Source organism: Protopterus annectens, chromosome 10.part0 (genome assembly GCF_019279795.1).
Source record: "Protopterus annectens isolate FY-2018-M chromosome 10.part0, PAN1.0, whole genome shotgun sequence".
In the NCBI taxonomy this organism is placed as follows: Eukaryota; Metazoa; Chordata; order Ceratodontiformes; family Protopteridae; genus Protopterus; species Protopterus annectens.
In genome coordinates this window covers 189,551,134-189,566,225 of record NC_056744.1, presented here as the reverse complement: position 1 = coordinate 189,566,225, position 15,092 = coordinate 189,551,134, and the positions used below count along the sequence as shown (strand labels likewise).

Below are 15,092 nucleotides of genomic sequence, written 5' to 3'. Positions count from 1 at the left end.
AGTTGCAAGGTCAGCAGAAAGAATCATTGGCACCTCCCTTACTCTTCTGGAAGATCTACACAAATGCCAGTTTATAGACAGGGCCAAAAAGATTTCCAGCGATCCAACACATCCTGCCAGTGGTCTGTACGCTCGCTTATGCACTGGCAGGAGATACAGAAGCCTGCATTGTAAGACCACCAGAGTAAAAAACAGTTTCTTTCCACTCTCCATTAAACTGTTGAACTCTTTGGAAAAACAAATCATGATGTGTGTTACATAACTAGCCTATCAAGGTATTTATTTTATGGATGTGCAATAACTAAGTGCAATACTAAGGTGGCTCACCTACACACTGAAGGACTGTAAAGTGCAATATACAAACTGTGCAATAATTCAGTCTAATCATAGATATGTTGCTATTGTTTCAATTTTATTTGACAAGATTACCTTCATATTGTTCATTGTCTTCCTTGTCTCCTGTTCTGGGATGGGTGTGGGTCACTGCTGCCCTACCTTACTTACAAATTGCTTCTTATTACATTTCTAGTGTGATATTTTATTAATTTTTCTCTATCTATATGTGCAGCTGATTCCTGCATTGAGAATAAAGCATTATTATTTCATTCAGCTACACTGCTGTGCAGTTTTTAATGACAATAAAGTTTTCTTTGACTTGACTTTGACTTGACTTCCTGAACAGACCAAAAATATAAAGACAAAAATCTTGACATTTTGTGAAAATCTGGACATTTAAAAGGTATCCTCTTGTAGTTGAGTCTGTCACATACCATAATTGCAGTCTTTCATTCCCATCCTATATCTAGTTGCACAGAATAAGAGGAGTGTCTGATTTAACTTTTTTGTTCTTCCAGATTGCACTCTCAGTCTTCACTGCTGTTTGTGTTTCATGAAAAATGCCCTGTTTTGATACATGTATACCCATGTTAAATAATTGATTGTACCATACTGGCAGTAGGTTGACTGTAATGTTGTGCCATGTATGTAGTATGTCAGTTGTAGTAAAAGATTATGAACTACATCCAAGTCATACCACATACACCATTGTTAGCTAACACCAATGAATGATGTTAGGAAAAAGATAATCTCTTCAGTGGCATGGTGGAATAAACTCCTGATTGCAACCTAGGTGAGCAACTTTTGATTAGCAGCTGTGGCAACTAATGGAGTGGCAGGGATGGATTGGCATGTCCATCCCAGTAGGAGGTAGTATGTGGGCATCTCTTAATGACAGTTCTTGGTGGAGGTCAGTGACATCGATAGAGGAGGCATGGTCAGCAGCTGAGTGGTGTGCCTTGCTGAGCTAAGGTTGAGATGGGTCAATACACTGCTAGTAGAAATGACATGCCCACTCAGGACCATACTGTGTTGCCACAAAGAGGAGGGATGGGTAGGCCATAAGTTAAACACCCAGTATGGATGGAAGCTCAGATGTCATGATCCCCATAGCCTTGGATCTGTGACTGGCCCCAGTGAGAAATAATGGATAAGTTCGGAGGTGACACAAAGTGGTTTGCAGACCCAATGCAGATGGGGTACGAGGGCTGGGCTGGTGCAAAAAAATTATAACATGCATTAAGCATTGATAGCAGCAGTATTAATATTTTTCATTCTGTGCAAATTTTCAAGACACAGTTCATTAAACCTTATTTGCCAGAGACTTGCCTTTGAATCTGCCCCATCGGGTGAATTGCAGCAACTATAGACCTGTATATCTATATATATATATATATATATATATATATATATATATATATATATATATATATATATATATATATATATATATATATATATATATTGAAAGATGAATGTACATTAACTGTCACCCTGCATGTATTGTGCAAGACAAAGCTCCCACACTTAAAACACTTTTTAAGTTATTGATTATTTGGTTCATTGGTTAAGAGCCATTTCATTTTTTTTTTTTTTGAGTTAAAGTGGCACACAGCGAGTTCATTGTTAATTATTGAGTATAAGTTTATGGTATTTATGGAATGACAAAGAAATTTTCTTGAGAAGTATGAGGCTGCAGCTTCCTTCCTGATCCATTCCTTGTGTACCCTTGGCCAAAACATTACTCCATACATACCGTTTTCCACATTACCTCTGGTGAAAAGCAGGATCCTATAGTTAATGGTCTAGACAAGTCAGCAGTAAATACTGTTGTGTTGATCTGAGGAAAGTAAAATGTAAAACATGAGCTTACAATGTATCTAATCATTTGAGTTATGTTACTTACAGTACTATGATTCCATTATTAATTCAGAATTGGTAATTTCACTGTGTCAACTACAAAAGGATGAGTAATATAATTTTGCCACAATATATTAGATCTTATTTGAAGTATTATGTAAAGCTTAATTTGATTGGTTTAGCTAACCTTGACAGCTTTATTTTTATTAAGCTTTCCAGACAATGAATACCATGCTTCTCTACAGGTGAACACAAATGTATATTGTATATTATTGTATTATTCTTTTGCTGTGTATTTCAACTGAAACTTAAGTTTATTATGTATATATTTACTAATCTAGGTCCTTATGGACAGTTTTTTATTTATTTAATTATTTTATACTGGATTGTATTTATTTTATAACTGCTTTTTCATACCTTTGACATTCTAGTACTGTATATTGTTATTCTTCTTTCGGCTTTTCCCGGTTAGGGGTCCCCACAACGAAGCTCCGGTCCGCTAATGACTGGCAGTAGATTTTTACGGTGCCGACATGCCAGCCCGATGGCCAACCTTCAACAAAGGCACGCCCATTCACGCATGTCTTTCAAACGCCACTCGACCACAGGGAGGACATGCAGACTCCACACAGAAGGCGCTCCAGCCAAGAATCGAACGGGAGAACCTCTTGCTGTGAGGCGACAATGCTACCGCTGCACCACCATGGCCTACTAATTATGCTCTCTATTCTGTTCTGTTTATTTAATTATCTTTGTTGTAGAGATGTTCTCCCCGGATCCCATCTGTAAACGAGCTCTCTGACTAGGGCCAGCCAGAGTCAGAAAATGTAAATACACCCTATACTATTTAACTTCGTATAACAGCTCTGCTGTAATATCACATTGGCATAGGTTTTATAAAACTAATGGTAAATTTCTGTCATTGTAAGCATAGTTTCACTATGGCTGTTTTTCCTAATGTAATTCAGCTACTATATCTCTGCAGAGTGGAATGTTCCCAACTCCAGTAGTGTAATTAATTTTATTTTTTACATTTTTGACCTGTATGCAAATGATTTTAATGGTCACTGATGGCACTCATCAACTGTGAATTCCAGGAGTCACTCCTGATATCCATGGACATAGCAAGTTTTATGTTATTGTCTTAGAAGAAAATGAGGCATCTCAGTAGCATCATAGTTAAGACCAATGGATTTTTGTTTGTTTATTTGTTTTCTGCCCCCCACCCATGGCTGGCATGCAAGGACACAAGGCCATTAAGGCTAAAAATATCTGTCAACATGTGCCCAAGTACTTATAAGTTCTGGATGCATACCTCCAGTATCACCGGTAGCACTTTCATCCTTGGCTTATGACTCCCCCCTAGGGAGAGTTGAGTCAATAAAATAGGGAATATTTCTTGATGGATTCACTGGACACTTTTGTGTTTAAAATTCATATTCACAGCAGTTTAATAGTTAAAAGGAAATACTATTCTAGGGGAAAATGGGTACCTAACTGTCCAAAGATTCCTTGATTCCTTATTGCCCTAATGGCATTGACAAGCACATAGAATGTGGAGGTCCTAGAGTCCATCCCAAGATTTCCTTTCCTGTTGAGTTGTTATTACAATGTTAAGTCCATGATTTGGCCTGCATTAGATGATTGTGTGTTTAAAGATCACCATCATGGTGATTTCCTTGTTGAAAGGAAAAACAGCTTTTGGGGGAAGCCAGGTACCCAACTGCCCAGAAACTTGTTGGACTAGTGGCAGTAACAACTGCATGGAATGTGGTGGGTCTTGGGTTAATAAATGCTGACTTTACTGATAAAGACAGAATGACAGTATCATTCAGCTTTCAGGTGCTGATCCAGCTTTTGTCAGGCATCTCTTCAGTTTTGTCATTTGGCAATGGATGTCCCTAATCTCCAGGTGAAAGATTATCCCTTCAATGGCTGACCGACTTTCACCTTTCCAGGATGTGTAGAATTAAAGACTGGTAGTCTGCCCTCAGGTTTGTCTCCTGCCAACACCTGTTAGATATTGTGGCTTCAGAACTGGATGATGTCACTTGTGTCCTGCATCGTATTAAGGAGTTTTAGAGCTATTTACAATACTGTACTAAAAACTCAGATCATGTGACAGAGTTAATATAATTTACAACAGACTTCACTGTGTCTTTCTGATTGATTGAAATATCTCTATGGAATGTCAAATTCCTTAATTTCCTCTTTTAGACTGAACATATTTATTTACTTGAAGTCTTATTGTAGTCAGAAACATCACACACATGACCCAGAGTTAGTGGCCTTGACACAGTTTAGAACTTTTAAATCTACAGACTCACTTGATGTACCATCACTGCATGAGCATTCTACACATACTCAGAATTATTTCCTGCACATACATTAAGTTGATGTGTGTGAATGGATTACAGTTAGGTCATCAATAGACTTTTGAGTAGCTATGAAGTGCTTTACAACTTTATAACTGGGAAAATTCCACTGGAAAGTTGTCACACTTTTGACAAGAGAGACCCAGATAAATGGTTTCATACTGATATTTGCTACCATCTGTGTCAGTCTAATGATATGCTTTCTATATCCCAGATATCTAAATAAAGCAAACATTCTGGCTGTTCACTATATTCGGCATAATAATAAAAATTATGCATGAAGTAAATATGGCTAGATAATAATAAGATGTTGTTTTTGTAGCATAGTGACTACTGAACCTGGAAAAAAACACAGGTGGTGGTGTTAAAGCTGGAATATGGTCCAGTGATGCCCTAGGCAGGGTAATGGACCCAGCCATACTATTATCCTGTTAATTAGATGTCTGTCCCCAAATCCCATGAAACACTCTTTAATCCTGTCAGCTTGTATACTTTTTTCTTCTTTGCTTTTACAATAACGATAGAGTATTGGATTTAACTGAATGTTTTATTTCAAATTTTACAGCAAAAAAGACTGAAAACCATTTGCTAAAGAAAGAAAAATGCTTTCACATTAAAAACAGAGGTAGTATTAGCAACAGCAAATGACTCTTCCCTTGAAACTCATGTTAAACCACAAGATATTTGTTGAATTTCAGAACCAAATAGCATATAGTGAAACTATTTAGAGACTATGTAATGGATACAGGTTTTCAAAAGACATTTTTGTCAAAAAAAATTAGCATGCTTTTTATAGTCACATGGGTGTGAAATGCAATATGTTTGGCTACAACAGTTTGTCACTCAGACTTTGTCTACTGTGTGAGTTTGACTACTTTATTTCACCAGACAGTGCTCATGGGCTGCCCCAAGAAAAGAACACTTGCATATAGTGGGTTGTCTAAGGCTTTCAGCAAATACATTACACATTTGCCCTTTGAAAACTCGTATCCATTGCACCGTCTCTAAATAGTTAGTTTCATTATATGCTATTTCACTATTATAAATACATAGCAAAGAAATATACTATAAAACATCTGAATGAATTTACATAACAGACTTTACATATATGCATACATACATACAAATATTTCAAGTATGAGCATGTGTCTAGCCTGCCAATATACCAAAACAGTTGTTCCTATAATAAATGCTCAGGCATATCTAAATTAGTGCTTGCTTTAATGAAATTTGATAGTCTGTTCCATGCATCAGCTGATATCTCAGAAAACCAATTAGTACACTTCTCATTCTTACAGAATTTTCTACATAGGTTGTCTGACGATTCTCCACTACTTTTTTGCAAACTCCAAACATTCCCAGAGGTAGTTGTCTCTAAATGCCCTATATACTTGAGTAAGTCTCCTCTTAAATATCTGTAAGAGACATTGTGCAAGCTCAAATATTTTAGTCTTTCATAATAACTTAAATTTTCACATCCATGGATGCCCTTTGTAGATTTCTGCTGTACTCTTTCCAGTTTACTCATACATGTTTTATTATAAGGTTTCCATATTGCTATTCCATACTCAAGTTTGGGTCTAATTGAATTAACAAACAATGACGTCAGCATTTCTAATTTCCTAGACTTTGAAAATCGTTTAATACAACCTTTAGTTCTATAGCTACCATTAACCAATTGGTTACTATAATTAGAAAAACACATGGCTGGATCTAATCATATACCCAGGTCCTTAATGAATCTACAGTTTCAATCATGGCTGTATTAAACAGACCACTAATATGAGCAAAAATCAGGTCAATTGAAAAATATACCCTCTGCAAACTTGCGCGTGCACACACACACACACACACACACACACACACACACACACACACACACACACACACACACACACACACACTCCAGAGTCATCAGTCCACCTACTCCATAACTCAAGGATGTGGGAGGTGAACACAGGAAGGACATGCAGGCTCTGCACAGCAGGTACACCAGCTGAGAAACACAATGGAGAACCTCTTGCTGTGAGATGGCAGTGCTACTTATTGCACTGCCCTTTCAACAAATACATAGACTGCAAAAACAATGAAATTATAATAAAATATCCTTCACACTGTGTTTATGTAGTTGCTCATCTAATGCATTCAACGCATTTAGTGTTTCTTCAAAATTGTTGGTTGAACGATAATTAACTTTGAAAGAGAAGCAGTGCACATTTCCTTACTAAAATGGGTGGGGAAATGGTTGGGCTTTTATTAGTCTGCCTACTATACATGCATACAGTAAAGCTATTTACTTTGCATCCTCACCTGATGATATCCCACTTAACACAGTCTTTTTCTGTTCAATATATGTGGAAATTATTTAAATAAAATGCTTTACAGCTAGCTCATGGCCCAGAGAGATGAAGCCCTGACAGTGATCCAGGAAGCCAAATTTCAGCTAGTGTCTCTGATGCTTTTTGGAGTTGTCACGGGGAGAAAAAGTAATGATGAGACTCCACCTTCTTGACTTTTTCCCATGGGCAATGTACAGGAGGCATGTTGGTTGTAGAAGCAGTTTGTCAAGCTCTGTTAGAGACCAGGGCTTGGAATAACTAGCAGGTTGGATGTAAGAGAAGACCGGGTAGATATATCCATCATAGAGCCAGAAGTGGACACTGTCCTAAAACATGTTTCATTGCCATCATAGCCTACAACAGCTTGCCAGCATTTAGTGGCTAGGGCTGTTAACCTAGTAAACCTTCTCCCTCTGCAACAGTAGCGGCTTCCAGGCTGACCACCTGTTTCTCATTTGGAAGCCTCATCATCACCAGCACAGGAGGGCAACCTGAAGGAGTCAAACACTCAGGTGGACCACTGATAAACTTCAGGGAGATTGTCGTGGGATGGGCCTTTGGGAAATCACAATAAAGTGGGATGCCATATCATACATGTAAATACATATGCATACTTTATGAAAGCTAGTATAATTATTGTGATAATGAGATAATGCTATAACTTGTAAATGGATTTCTTCTTTTCTATCAGCAGGCACGTCAGCGTGGCTTACACAGTTACAGTAACCTAACTCATAATACCGGCAACCACTTCACCTCTTCCCCCGAAAGCAGCGAGAACTTTTCAGACAATCATCTCACCCGCAAAGGTAGGGGATGGCACATAAAAAGCAATAGATTAAACTTTGTGAATGCGTGTGTGCATGTAAGTGTGTGTATGTGTATATGAAAACACTATTAAGAAGTCTTTCTGACCAGAGTTTAACTACCTTCACAATTCTGTTTGGATTCTTTAGACGTTCAGTTATAACAAGCAGTCTTTATGTGAAATCACATTTATCTCACACAATACTACATGTATATCTACCACTTGTACACCTATTCTGTAAATAAACATGAACTAACTAGTAAATATTGTTTTGTATTTATTTTGAAATGTGAAATATGAAAAAATGACAGATAGTAGCCTCTTTGGAATTTATTTATTTAACGTGTGTTAACCGGGATTGTCCATCTGAGCAAAAGCCCTTTTTCAGTGGAGGCCCGGGGAGAATTCATAAACTCAAATGCCATGGAACAACTAGTCACCATCCCCACAAGAGGAGATAACATACTTGATCTCATCATCACGAACATGGGAGCACAATGTTCAACACCGGAGGTGTACCCCTCACTGGTGAGATCAGACCACAAACTAATCTCGCTGGAGGTCCTCATCCCACCCCCACCTGAAATAAAAAAGACCACAGTAAAGAACTTCTCAAAAGCCGACTTCACACTTTTAAAGACTAGTGTGGTCTCCTTTAAGGCCCCCGAGCAGGCGGAAAACAGTACTCAAGCCGCTGAATCACTTACAAATGCCTTCTACCAGCACCTGCAGGACTGCATGGATAAGGCAATCCCAAGCAAAACAAAGACTCTTTGTACCAAAGGCAAGCGTCCAGTCTGGTGGACCCCAGCCATAAACAAACTCTACAACAAAAGGAGGAAGCTACTACAAGATAGAGCAAAATCCTTAAAAGGTAAGACACCCTTGATCACTATAAGTAAAAAACTAAGAGCTCTCATAAAATCATCCAAAGCAAATTTCGAGAGAAAAATAGCTAAAGACTCAAAAGACAATCATAAGGCCTTCTTTAGCTATGTTAGAAACCTGGGAGGAAACTCCCAGATATGCTCAGAGTTTGTTCAAAATGATGTGAAGATTACTGATCCTACAGACATTGCCAACATACTGGCTGACAGGTTCAGTGCAAACTTCTCCCCTCCCCCCCAAAAGGAGAGATATCTATACCAAACGATTGCAGCCCCCCAAACATCTCCAGCGCCCAAGTGAGAACTGCTCTCTCCAAAGCAAAAAACAGCATCCATGGGACCTGATGGTGTCCCCGGCTGTGTGCTCCATGAACTCAATGAGGAATTAAACCCACAGCTAGGACAGCTGTTTAATCAAAGTCTTACCTCTGGATACGTACCCAGGGAGTGGCGCACTGCAACTGTGGTACCACTTCACAAAGGCGGTGCCTCCACCGACCCTGGAAATTACCGGCCCATTAGCTTGACAAGCCTTATCTGCAAAGCCATGGAGTGGATCATAATGGACCTCATAAATAAAGACATAGGGAATTTGCAGACTTTGGATCCAACCCAGTTTGGCTTTGTCAAAGGCAGATCATGCCTTTTAAACTTGGTTGACTTTTTTGAAACAGTCACCAAAGCCATTGATGAGGTAAAGGCAGTCCATACAGCCTACCTCGATCTGGCTAAGGCCTTCGATACAATACCCCATTCGGGTATCATTGAAAAACTCATCAGCTTAAATGTCAACCCATACATCACAAGATGGGTTGCAAACTGGCTGAGTGACAGAACCCACAGGGTCAGAGCTGCTGGCGCCATGTCAGACTCAAAGCCTGTCACAAGTGGTGTCCCACAGGGCTCAGTCCTGGGCCCACTCTTGTTTGGCATCTACTTTTCCGAAGTACAAGCAAACACAGGAGGGTTATGGCTGACAAAGTTTGCAGATGACTGCAAACTGGGCGCCATAGTAGAAAACACATCTGACACAGATATCCTTCAGAAGGGTCTCACAGAAGCGGATAACTGGTGCCAGAGCCACGGCCTAAAGTTAAATGCCAAAAAATGCATAGTCATACCCTTCAGGAAAAACAAGGTTACCCCTAGCTACCAAATAGGTGGCAATCCACTGGGCACAGAAGAAGTTATCAGGGACCTGGGGACCCAGGTTGATAGTAGTCTGTCATTCGACACCCATGTAGCTAAAGTAGTTAGGAAGACCTTCTACATTGCCCACCTTATCATGAAGGGATTCTCATCTAGATCAAGGGAGGTCATAGTCTCCCTTTACTCATCACTCATCAGACCAATGATTGAGTACAATGCCCCATTCGGAATGTATCTGACCCGACACTTGCAGCAGCTGGAGAGGCCACAAAAGTTCCTCACCAAAAGGATAAAGGGTCTCAAAATCTGTCCTATGCTGCCCGACTGAAAGAACTCCAGCTCTATTCAGTCGCTTACGCTGCTCAGAGGTGACCTTTGCCTAACATACAAGGCCATGTCAAACCCAGATTTGATGAATATGCTTCACCTCAAAAATCTAGATCCATCAGAGCCACAAGGCGGGAGACTTAAACCTTGACACGGCTATTAATAGGACGTGCTGGAGGGATAGATTCATCACCCAAAGACTCCCTATGCTGTGGAACAAAATCCCGGTACATGTGAGGCAGAGCACCTCGCTGGCCTTGTTCAAGAGAAATCTTGACCAATGGATGGGAGATCGCAGATATACCCCAGGGATTACCTCAGTGTCACTGCTCGACAGAGGCACAGCAAAATAATGGGTATAGTTCCCCATACTAAAGGGGTGGCGTAAGCCACAAAACGATGGGCTAGGCTTGTAAATGCCCTCGGGCAGATAGCCTAGTATGAACCTATGAACCTATGAACCTATGAACCTAAGAAAAACTCCACAGTACAAGTAAGCAAGAAAAAAATTTACAGAAATTGAATTTGAATACAATATACAATAAAACAGTTAAGCATATGTAGATAAAGCACCACCGTACAATATAGTAAGAGGCATTATAACATTGATGAAAATACATAGCAAAGAAATATACTATAAAGCATCTGAATGAATTTACATAACACATGAGAATGACACCAATAACCATACTGTTTACAATCATTTTCATACACAAAAAAATGAAATCAAAATACTAGGAAAACTTGCAAAACTCAAACAGCTATAGTATACTTAACAGGCCAAAGAGTTCTAACAAGTTATAAAAATAAAATGCGCATCCAAAAACTCAAGACCATCACACATCTTCAAACCTAAACTTGCCACACCCAAAGACATTTTAAATTACTTGTTTAAAATAAGTACATAAGCTCCTAGTGTAATTGTTAGGTGTCATGGGTTGTAATTCTTAAAATATTTTCAGTAATGCTCAAGGTGGAACCAGTAGTAAGAGCTTTGACTCCTACCATTTGTACAGTTAATGTACCAAGGACAAATGGCCTTAAAGCTGTAATATGTTCACATTGCTGTATTCACAGGCTCATAGGATAATAAAAATTATAAGACAAGTAAGTCATCAGGCTACTTGCATTTTCCCAATACCCATCCTTATGATGTTCCTCTTGCTACTAGGTAGACAAAACAGGTCAGGGCAGGAATAAATTTAAGTATGTCCATCCAATTGCCAAGTTTTGCCTTGAAGTAATTAATGTTCTCACTCAGCTTTAACATATAAGGGCACCTTGTTCCAGAGAAGGGGTAAACATTGTTGTCCTTCCAGTCAGTTTCATTTATATGTTGGTGAAGATTCAAACCCTTGGCTCTGTTGTCTGTGGACCTGTTTGTTTTGTGAGGATGCAGGAGGTCAAGAGAGTTTATGTCCTTAATTGCACAGAATGTAAGACGTGGATCTCCACATTGAAGTCTGTAAGAAGCAAAGTACAGGCAAAGGGCTTCAAGATTTGTAACTACTAACATTTTTTTGTTAGGAACCTCTGGGAACTTTCCTGCATTATGATGCATTTGTTAGGTACATACTAAAGGGGGCTATAATAGTCTGTAACTAATGTAATCAGAGCTGAATACAGCAGATCAGTAATGTCTTTCAGTCTAGATGGGATGCCTTTTGATATCAGTTGTGATAGAAGGATTTCTTGACAACTGAGGCGATGTGGTGATTAAAGCAGAAGTTTGTCAATTAAGGTGTTGAGATCCTTGATAACCATATCTATTTCAAATGGGGTACTGGCTATGTTGTAAGTTGTAGACGACAGTTGTTTACCAAATCTGACAATGCTGCACATTTTAACATTTGGTTTTAGCCCTTTTTTCAGTACATCATTAAGTTGTAAGGATTAGTTCTTGCTCTGGAGATTCTTTGTCTGGGGGAGGAGGATCAGGGAAGAATTAACACCCAGCTTACACTAAAAGACAAAACTAGTTAGCTATAGGACTGAGTTTATGGTCTGAAAGTCAAAGCATATATGCTAAAAAGGAGGGGTCCCTGTACTGAGCTCTGAAATATACAACTAATTAGCTTATTACTTTCTGAGGTGGCACTTTCTACCTTGACTGTCTTTCAGTCAGTTTGCTATCCACCTTATAATGTAAGGATTCATATTAAGAGATTTTAGTTTATTTATAATGTCTTCATCAAGAAGATGTCATAGGCTGTGTAAAAGCAGTGAAAGTACTGACCACTGTTCCCTTTTTCTGCAACCTTCTGGAAAATTTAACTGGACTAAGTAGACTTGGCCTCCTCTTTAGTAATAGGTAAACCCTGCCACACTCAAATTGTGCAGCTATAATTCAGAGTTGTAACCACTGGGTCTGCAAGATTTCACCCTCCTCAGACTTAGATCTGTGCTTGTTTTACAAACAGTAATTAAAGCTTGACCAGAATTGCTTTGTTCTCACACACATGCACACACACACACACACACACACACACACACACACACACACACACACACACACACACACACATACACATAAAATCATACAAAAAAGATACATTCCATACTTACATTTAGTATCTGCCATGCCTTCTGATCCAATGGCAATTGTGCTGGTATGCCCATATTTGTCAGAGAACCTATCACCTCAGAGACCCACAAATTGAACTTATTTATTTCCAAATTAGACTAAACAAAATCAGCCATCAATGTATTGCCTGTTGTAGAACCCCTTTCATGCCCCTGGAAGTTCATGTCAAATTCCTAAACATCAGGGAAGAAATCCCCATAAGTTAGAAGACAGTCATTCTGAGTCACATTAACTACCTATCAGTTCACTGGAATACATACACTACCAATACAGGATATGTTCAAAAGTGTTTAGACCTAAGAAATATAAAATCAATTGGTCCATATTGTTACTAATTCAAGTGGAGGATAACATATTCTTGACTTGGTAAGTATAAATGTAGCAAGATCATGCCCAACTCCCTTTGTAACTCTATCTCTGCTTAAGTCAAACCATGAGCTTGTAACCTTTCCCTAAACCCTCTGAAACCAATATATCAAAATTTAAAGACATCAACTGCTCCAATCTTTTCAAACTCTATAGAAAAGTCTTGGAATTCATTTATAAAAACTTCACACCAAGGAGTTGTATACCCACATAAATATATCTCAAAAAAGAAGTGAGAAAAATACAACCAAAAGGGAAAAAAACTAATGGTTTTATGTACTAGCCAGACCAAACAGATAATAATAGTGCAGTCCTGAAAAACCAAGTAGTTTGGATAAGCAAAGTAGTAAATAAATCCTTCAGAGAAAATCTTAAGTAAAGATCTTCAGTAAAGATATTCACTACAACCTTTAGAAAAACTATTCAGTGAAAAAAAAAACAGTAAAGAATCAGTAACGGAGATGAGGCCAACTGTGCTGTCAGTGGAGGGCATTTGCAGCAGTAAGCAAAACTTCAGTGGAGTGAAGTGGAGGTCCCTAGGTTTCCACTCTCAGAAAAAAGCAAGTAGATTTTTATTGAAAATATCCAAAGTGTCCAAAGTAGGAGCAGAGTCACTAGGCAGGTGAGTGTTGTGTAGAACAGTGTACTTCTTGTGCTCTTTTTATATCCAAGTTAGTAGGCATGTTGCGGGGTACTGACGGCCTTTACGGTGTGTCTGTATGAGGCACAGTAACTCCCCAAGGTTGTCTTACAAAATAATACCACGCCCCTTTGATGTCATCCTAAGAAAATGATTTCCTAATGTTTTATTACATTTCAACTTTATAATCACAATTGTATCATGAAGTAATCAGAACATACATTTCTTTGACTTATTAAAAAATGTGTTAGTAAATGGACTAAAAATCTCCATCATTATTTTCATCCTTATTATGTAAGGGCTGACTTTATTAAAGCTGATCTCTATGATATCAAATAAAGTTTCATTAAGAGAGGGGGGCTCTATAAAAAGAATTTAACAAATGCTTTTGCCGTGGCTTTATCAGATCTGCCTAGAACTCTGAATCAAATGGTAAGTTGTTCTAGTAAGGGCCAAAACAGGGAAATGGTTTCTGATATATTTTATTTTTGTTTATTTTATTTTGATATATACCTCCTACTTTGGATACTTTGGATATTTTCAATAAAGATCTACTTGCAGAAAATGAAAAGGCTGTATCTATCCATGTGTTTCTGAAATTTTAATACTAAAAGGGCTTTTTTCCAAGAGTGGGTACTTAGGGACTTCCACTTCATGCCACTGAAGTTTTTTTTTACTGCTGAGAATGCCCTCAGCTGACAGCACTGATGGTCTTATCTCCATTATTGCTTCCTTACCCACTGATATGAATAAAATCAACAATAAAAGAAAGAACCTCAGTATAGGGTCAAAGGAAAATATTAGGAATTTGACTAAGATTTTTTAAAAGACTATTTGATCTACTATGGTAGCCCTTGAGTTCATCTTGGTATCTGAAGCAATTACAGATATAAATCCTCCTTTACTTATGTTATAAAACTAGAAAATGATGATCAAGGAACTTATAATAAATGACAAGACCTACTTTGACCCAGTGGGCATTGCCAATGTCCTACCAGATACATTTAGTGCAAATTTTACTCCTGAGATGTCTATCCAAAACCCTACAATCCCTGTAGTGCTCAAAATCCCCCATCATCACTAAAGGACATATATTGAAAATGCTGTCTTAGACTAAGAACAGTTTCTGTCAGGGACCATATAACATGACTGACTGTTTGATAAATTGTACCAAACACACCCTCTGGAAGCTCTACATATGCTATTTAACTTGAACTTGGCTACAGGCTCATTCCTGGGAATATGGCATGCAGAACTGGTGATACCACTCCATGAAGGTGGCCCTGCTAACAACCCAGAAGACTATAGGCCCACAACCCTGATTTTTCTCATTTGTAAGACCATGGAACACATTATAACAGACTTCATTAACAAAAACATAAAAAAAAATCTCATTAGGGTACAGAAATTTGGCTTTGTAT

At 38.5% G+C, this 15,092-nt stretch overlaps 1 protein-coding gene across 2 annotated transcripts in view; it reads left to right on the top strand.

Moving 5' to 3' along the window:
- The window catches only part of KIF19 (kinesin family member 19), a 1,202,512-nt gene that overhangs the window by 1,078,406 nt on the left and 109,014 nt on the right, over nt 1–15,092 (top strand). Inside the window, exon 17 of one of the 2 annotated variants that reach the window (XM_044085136.1) lies at nt 7,605–7,719. In XM_044085136.1, coding sequence (XP_043941071.1) covers nt 7,605–7,719 — 115 coding nt within the window. Of the gene's footprint in view, nt 1–7,601; nt 7,720–15,092 lie in introns of both variants that reach the window. The other variant, XM_044085135.1, reaches the window with a different exon arrangement.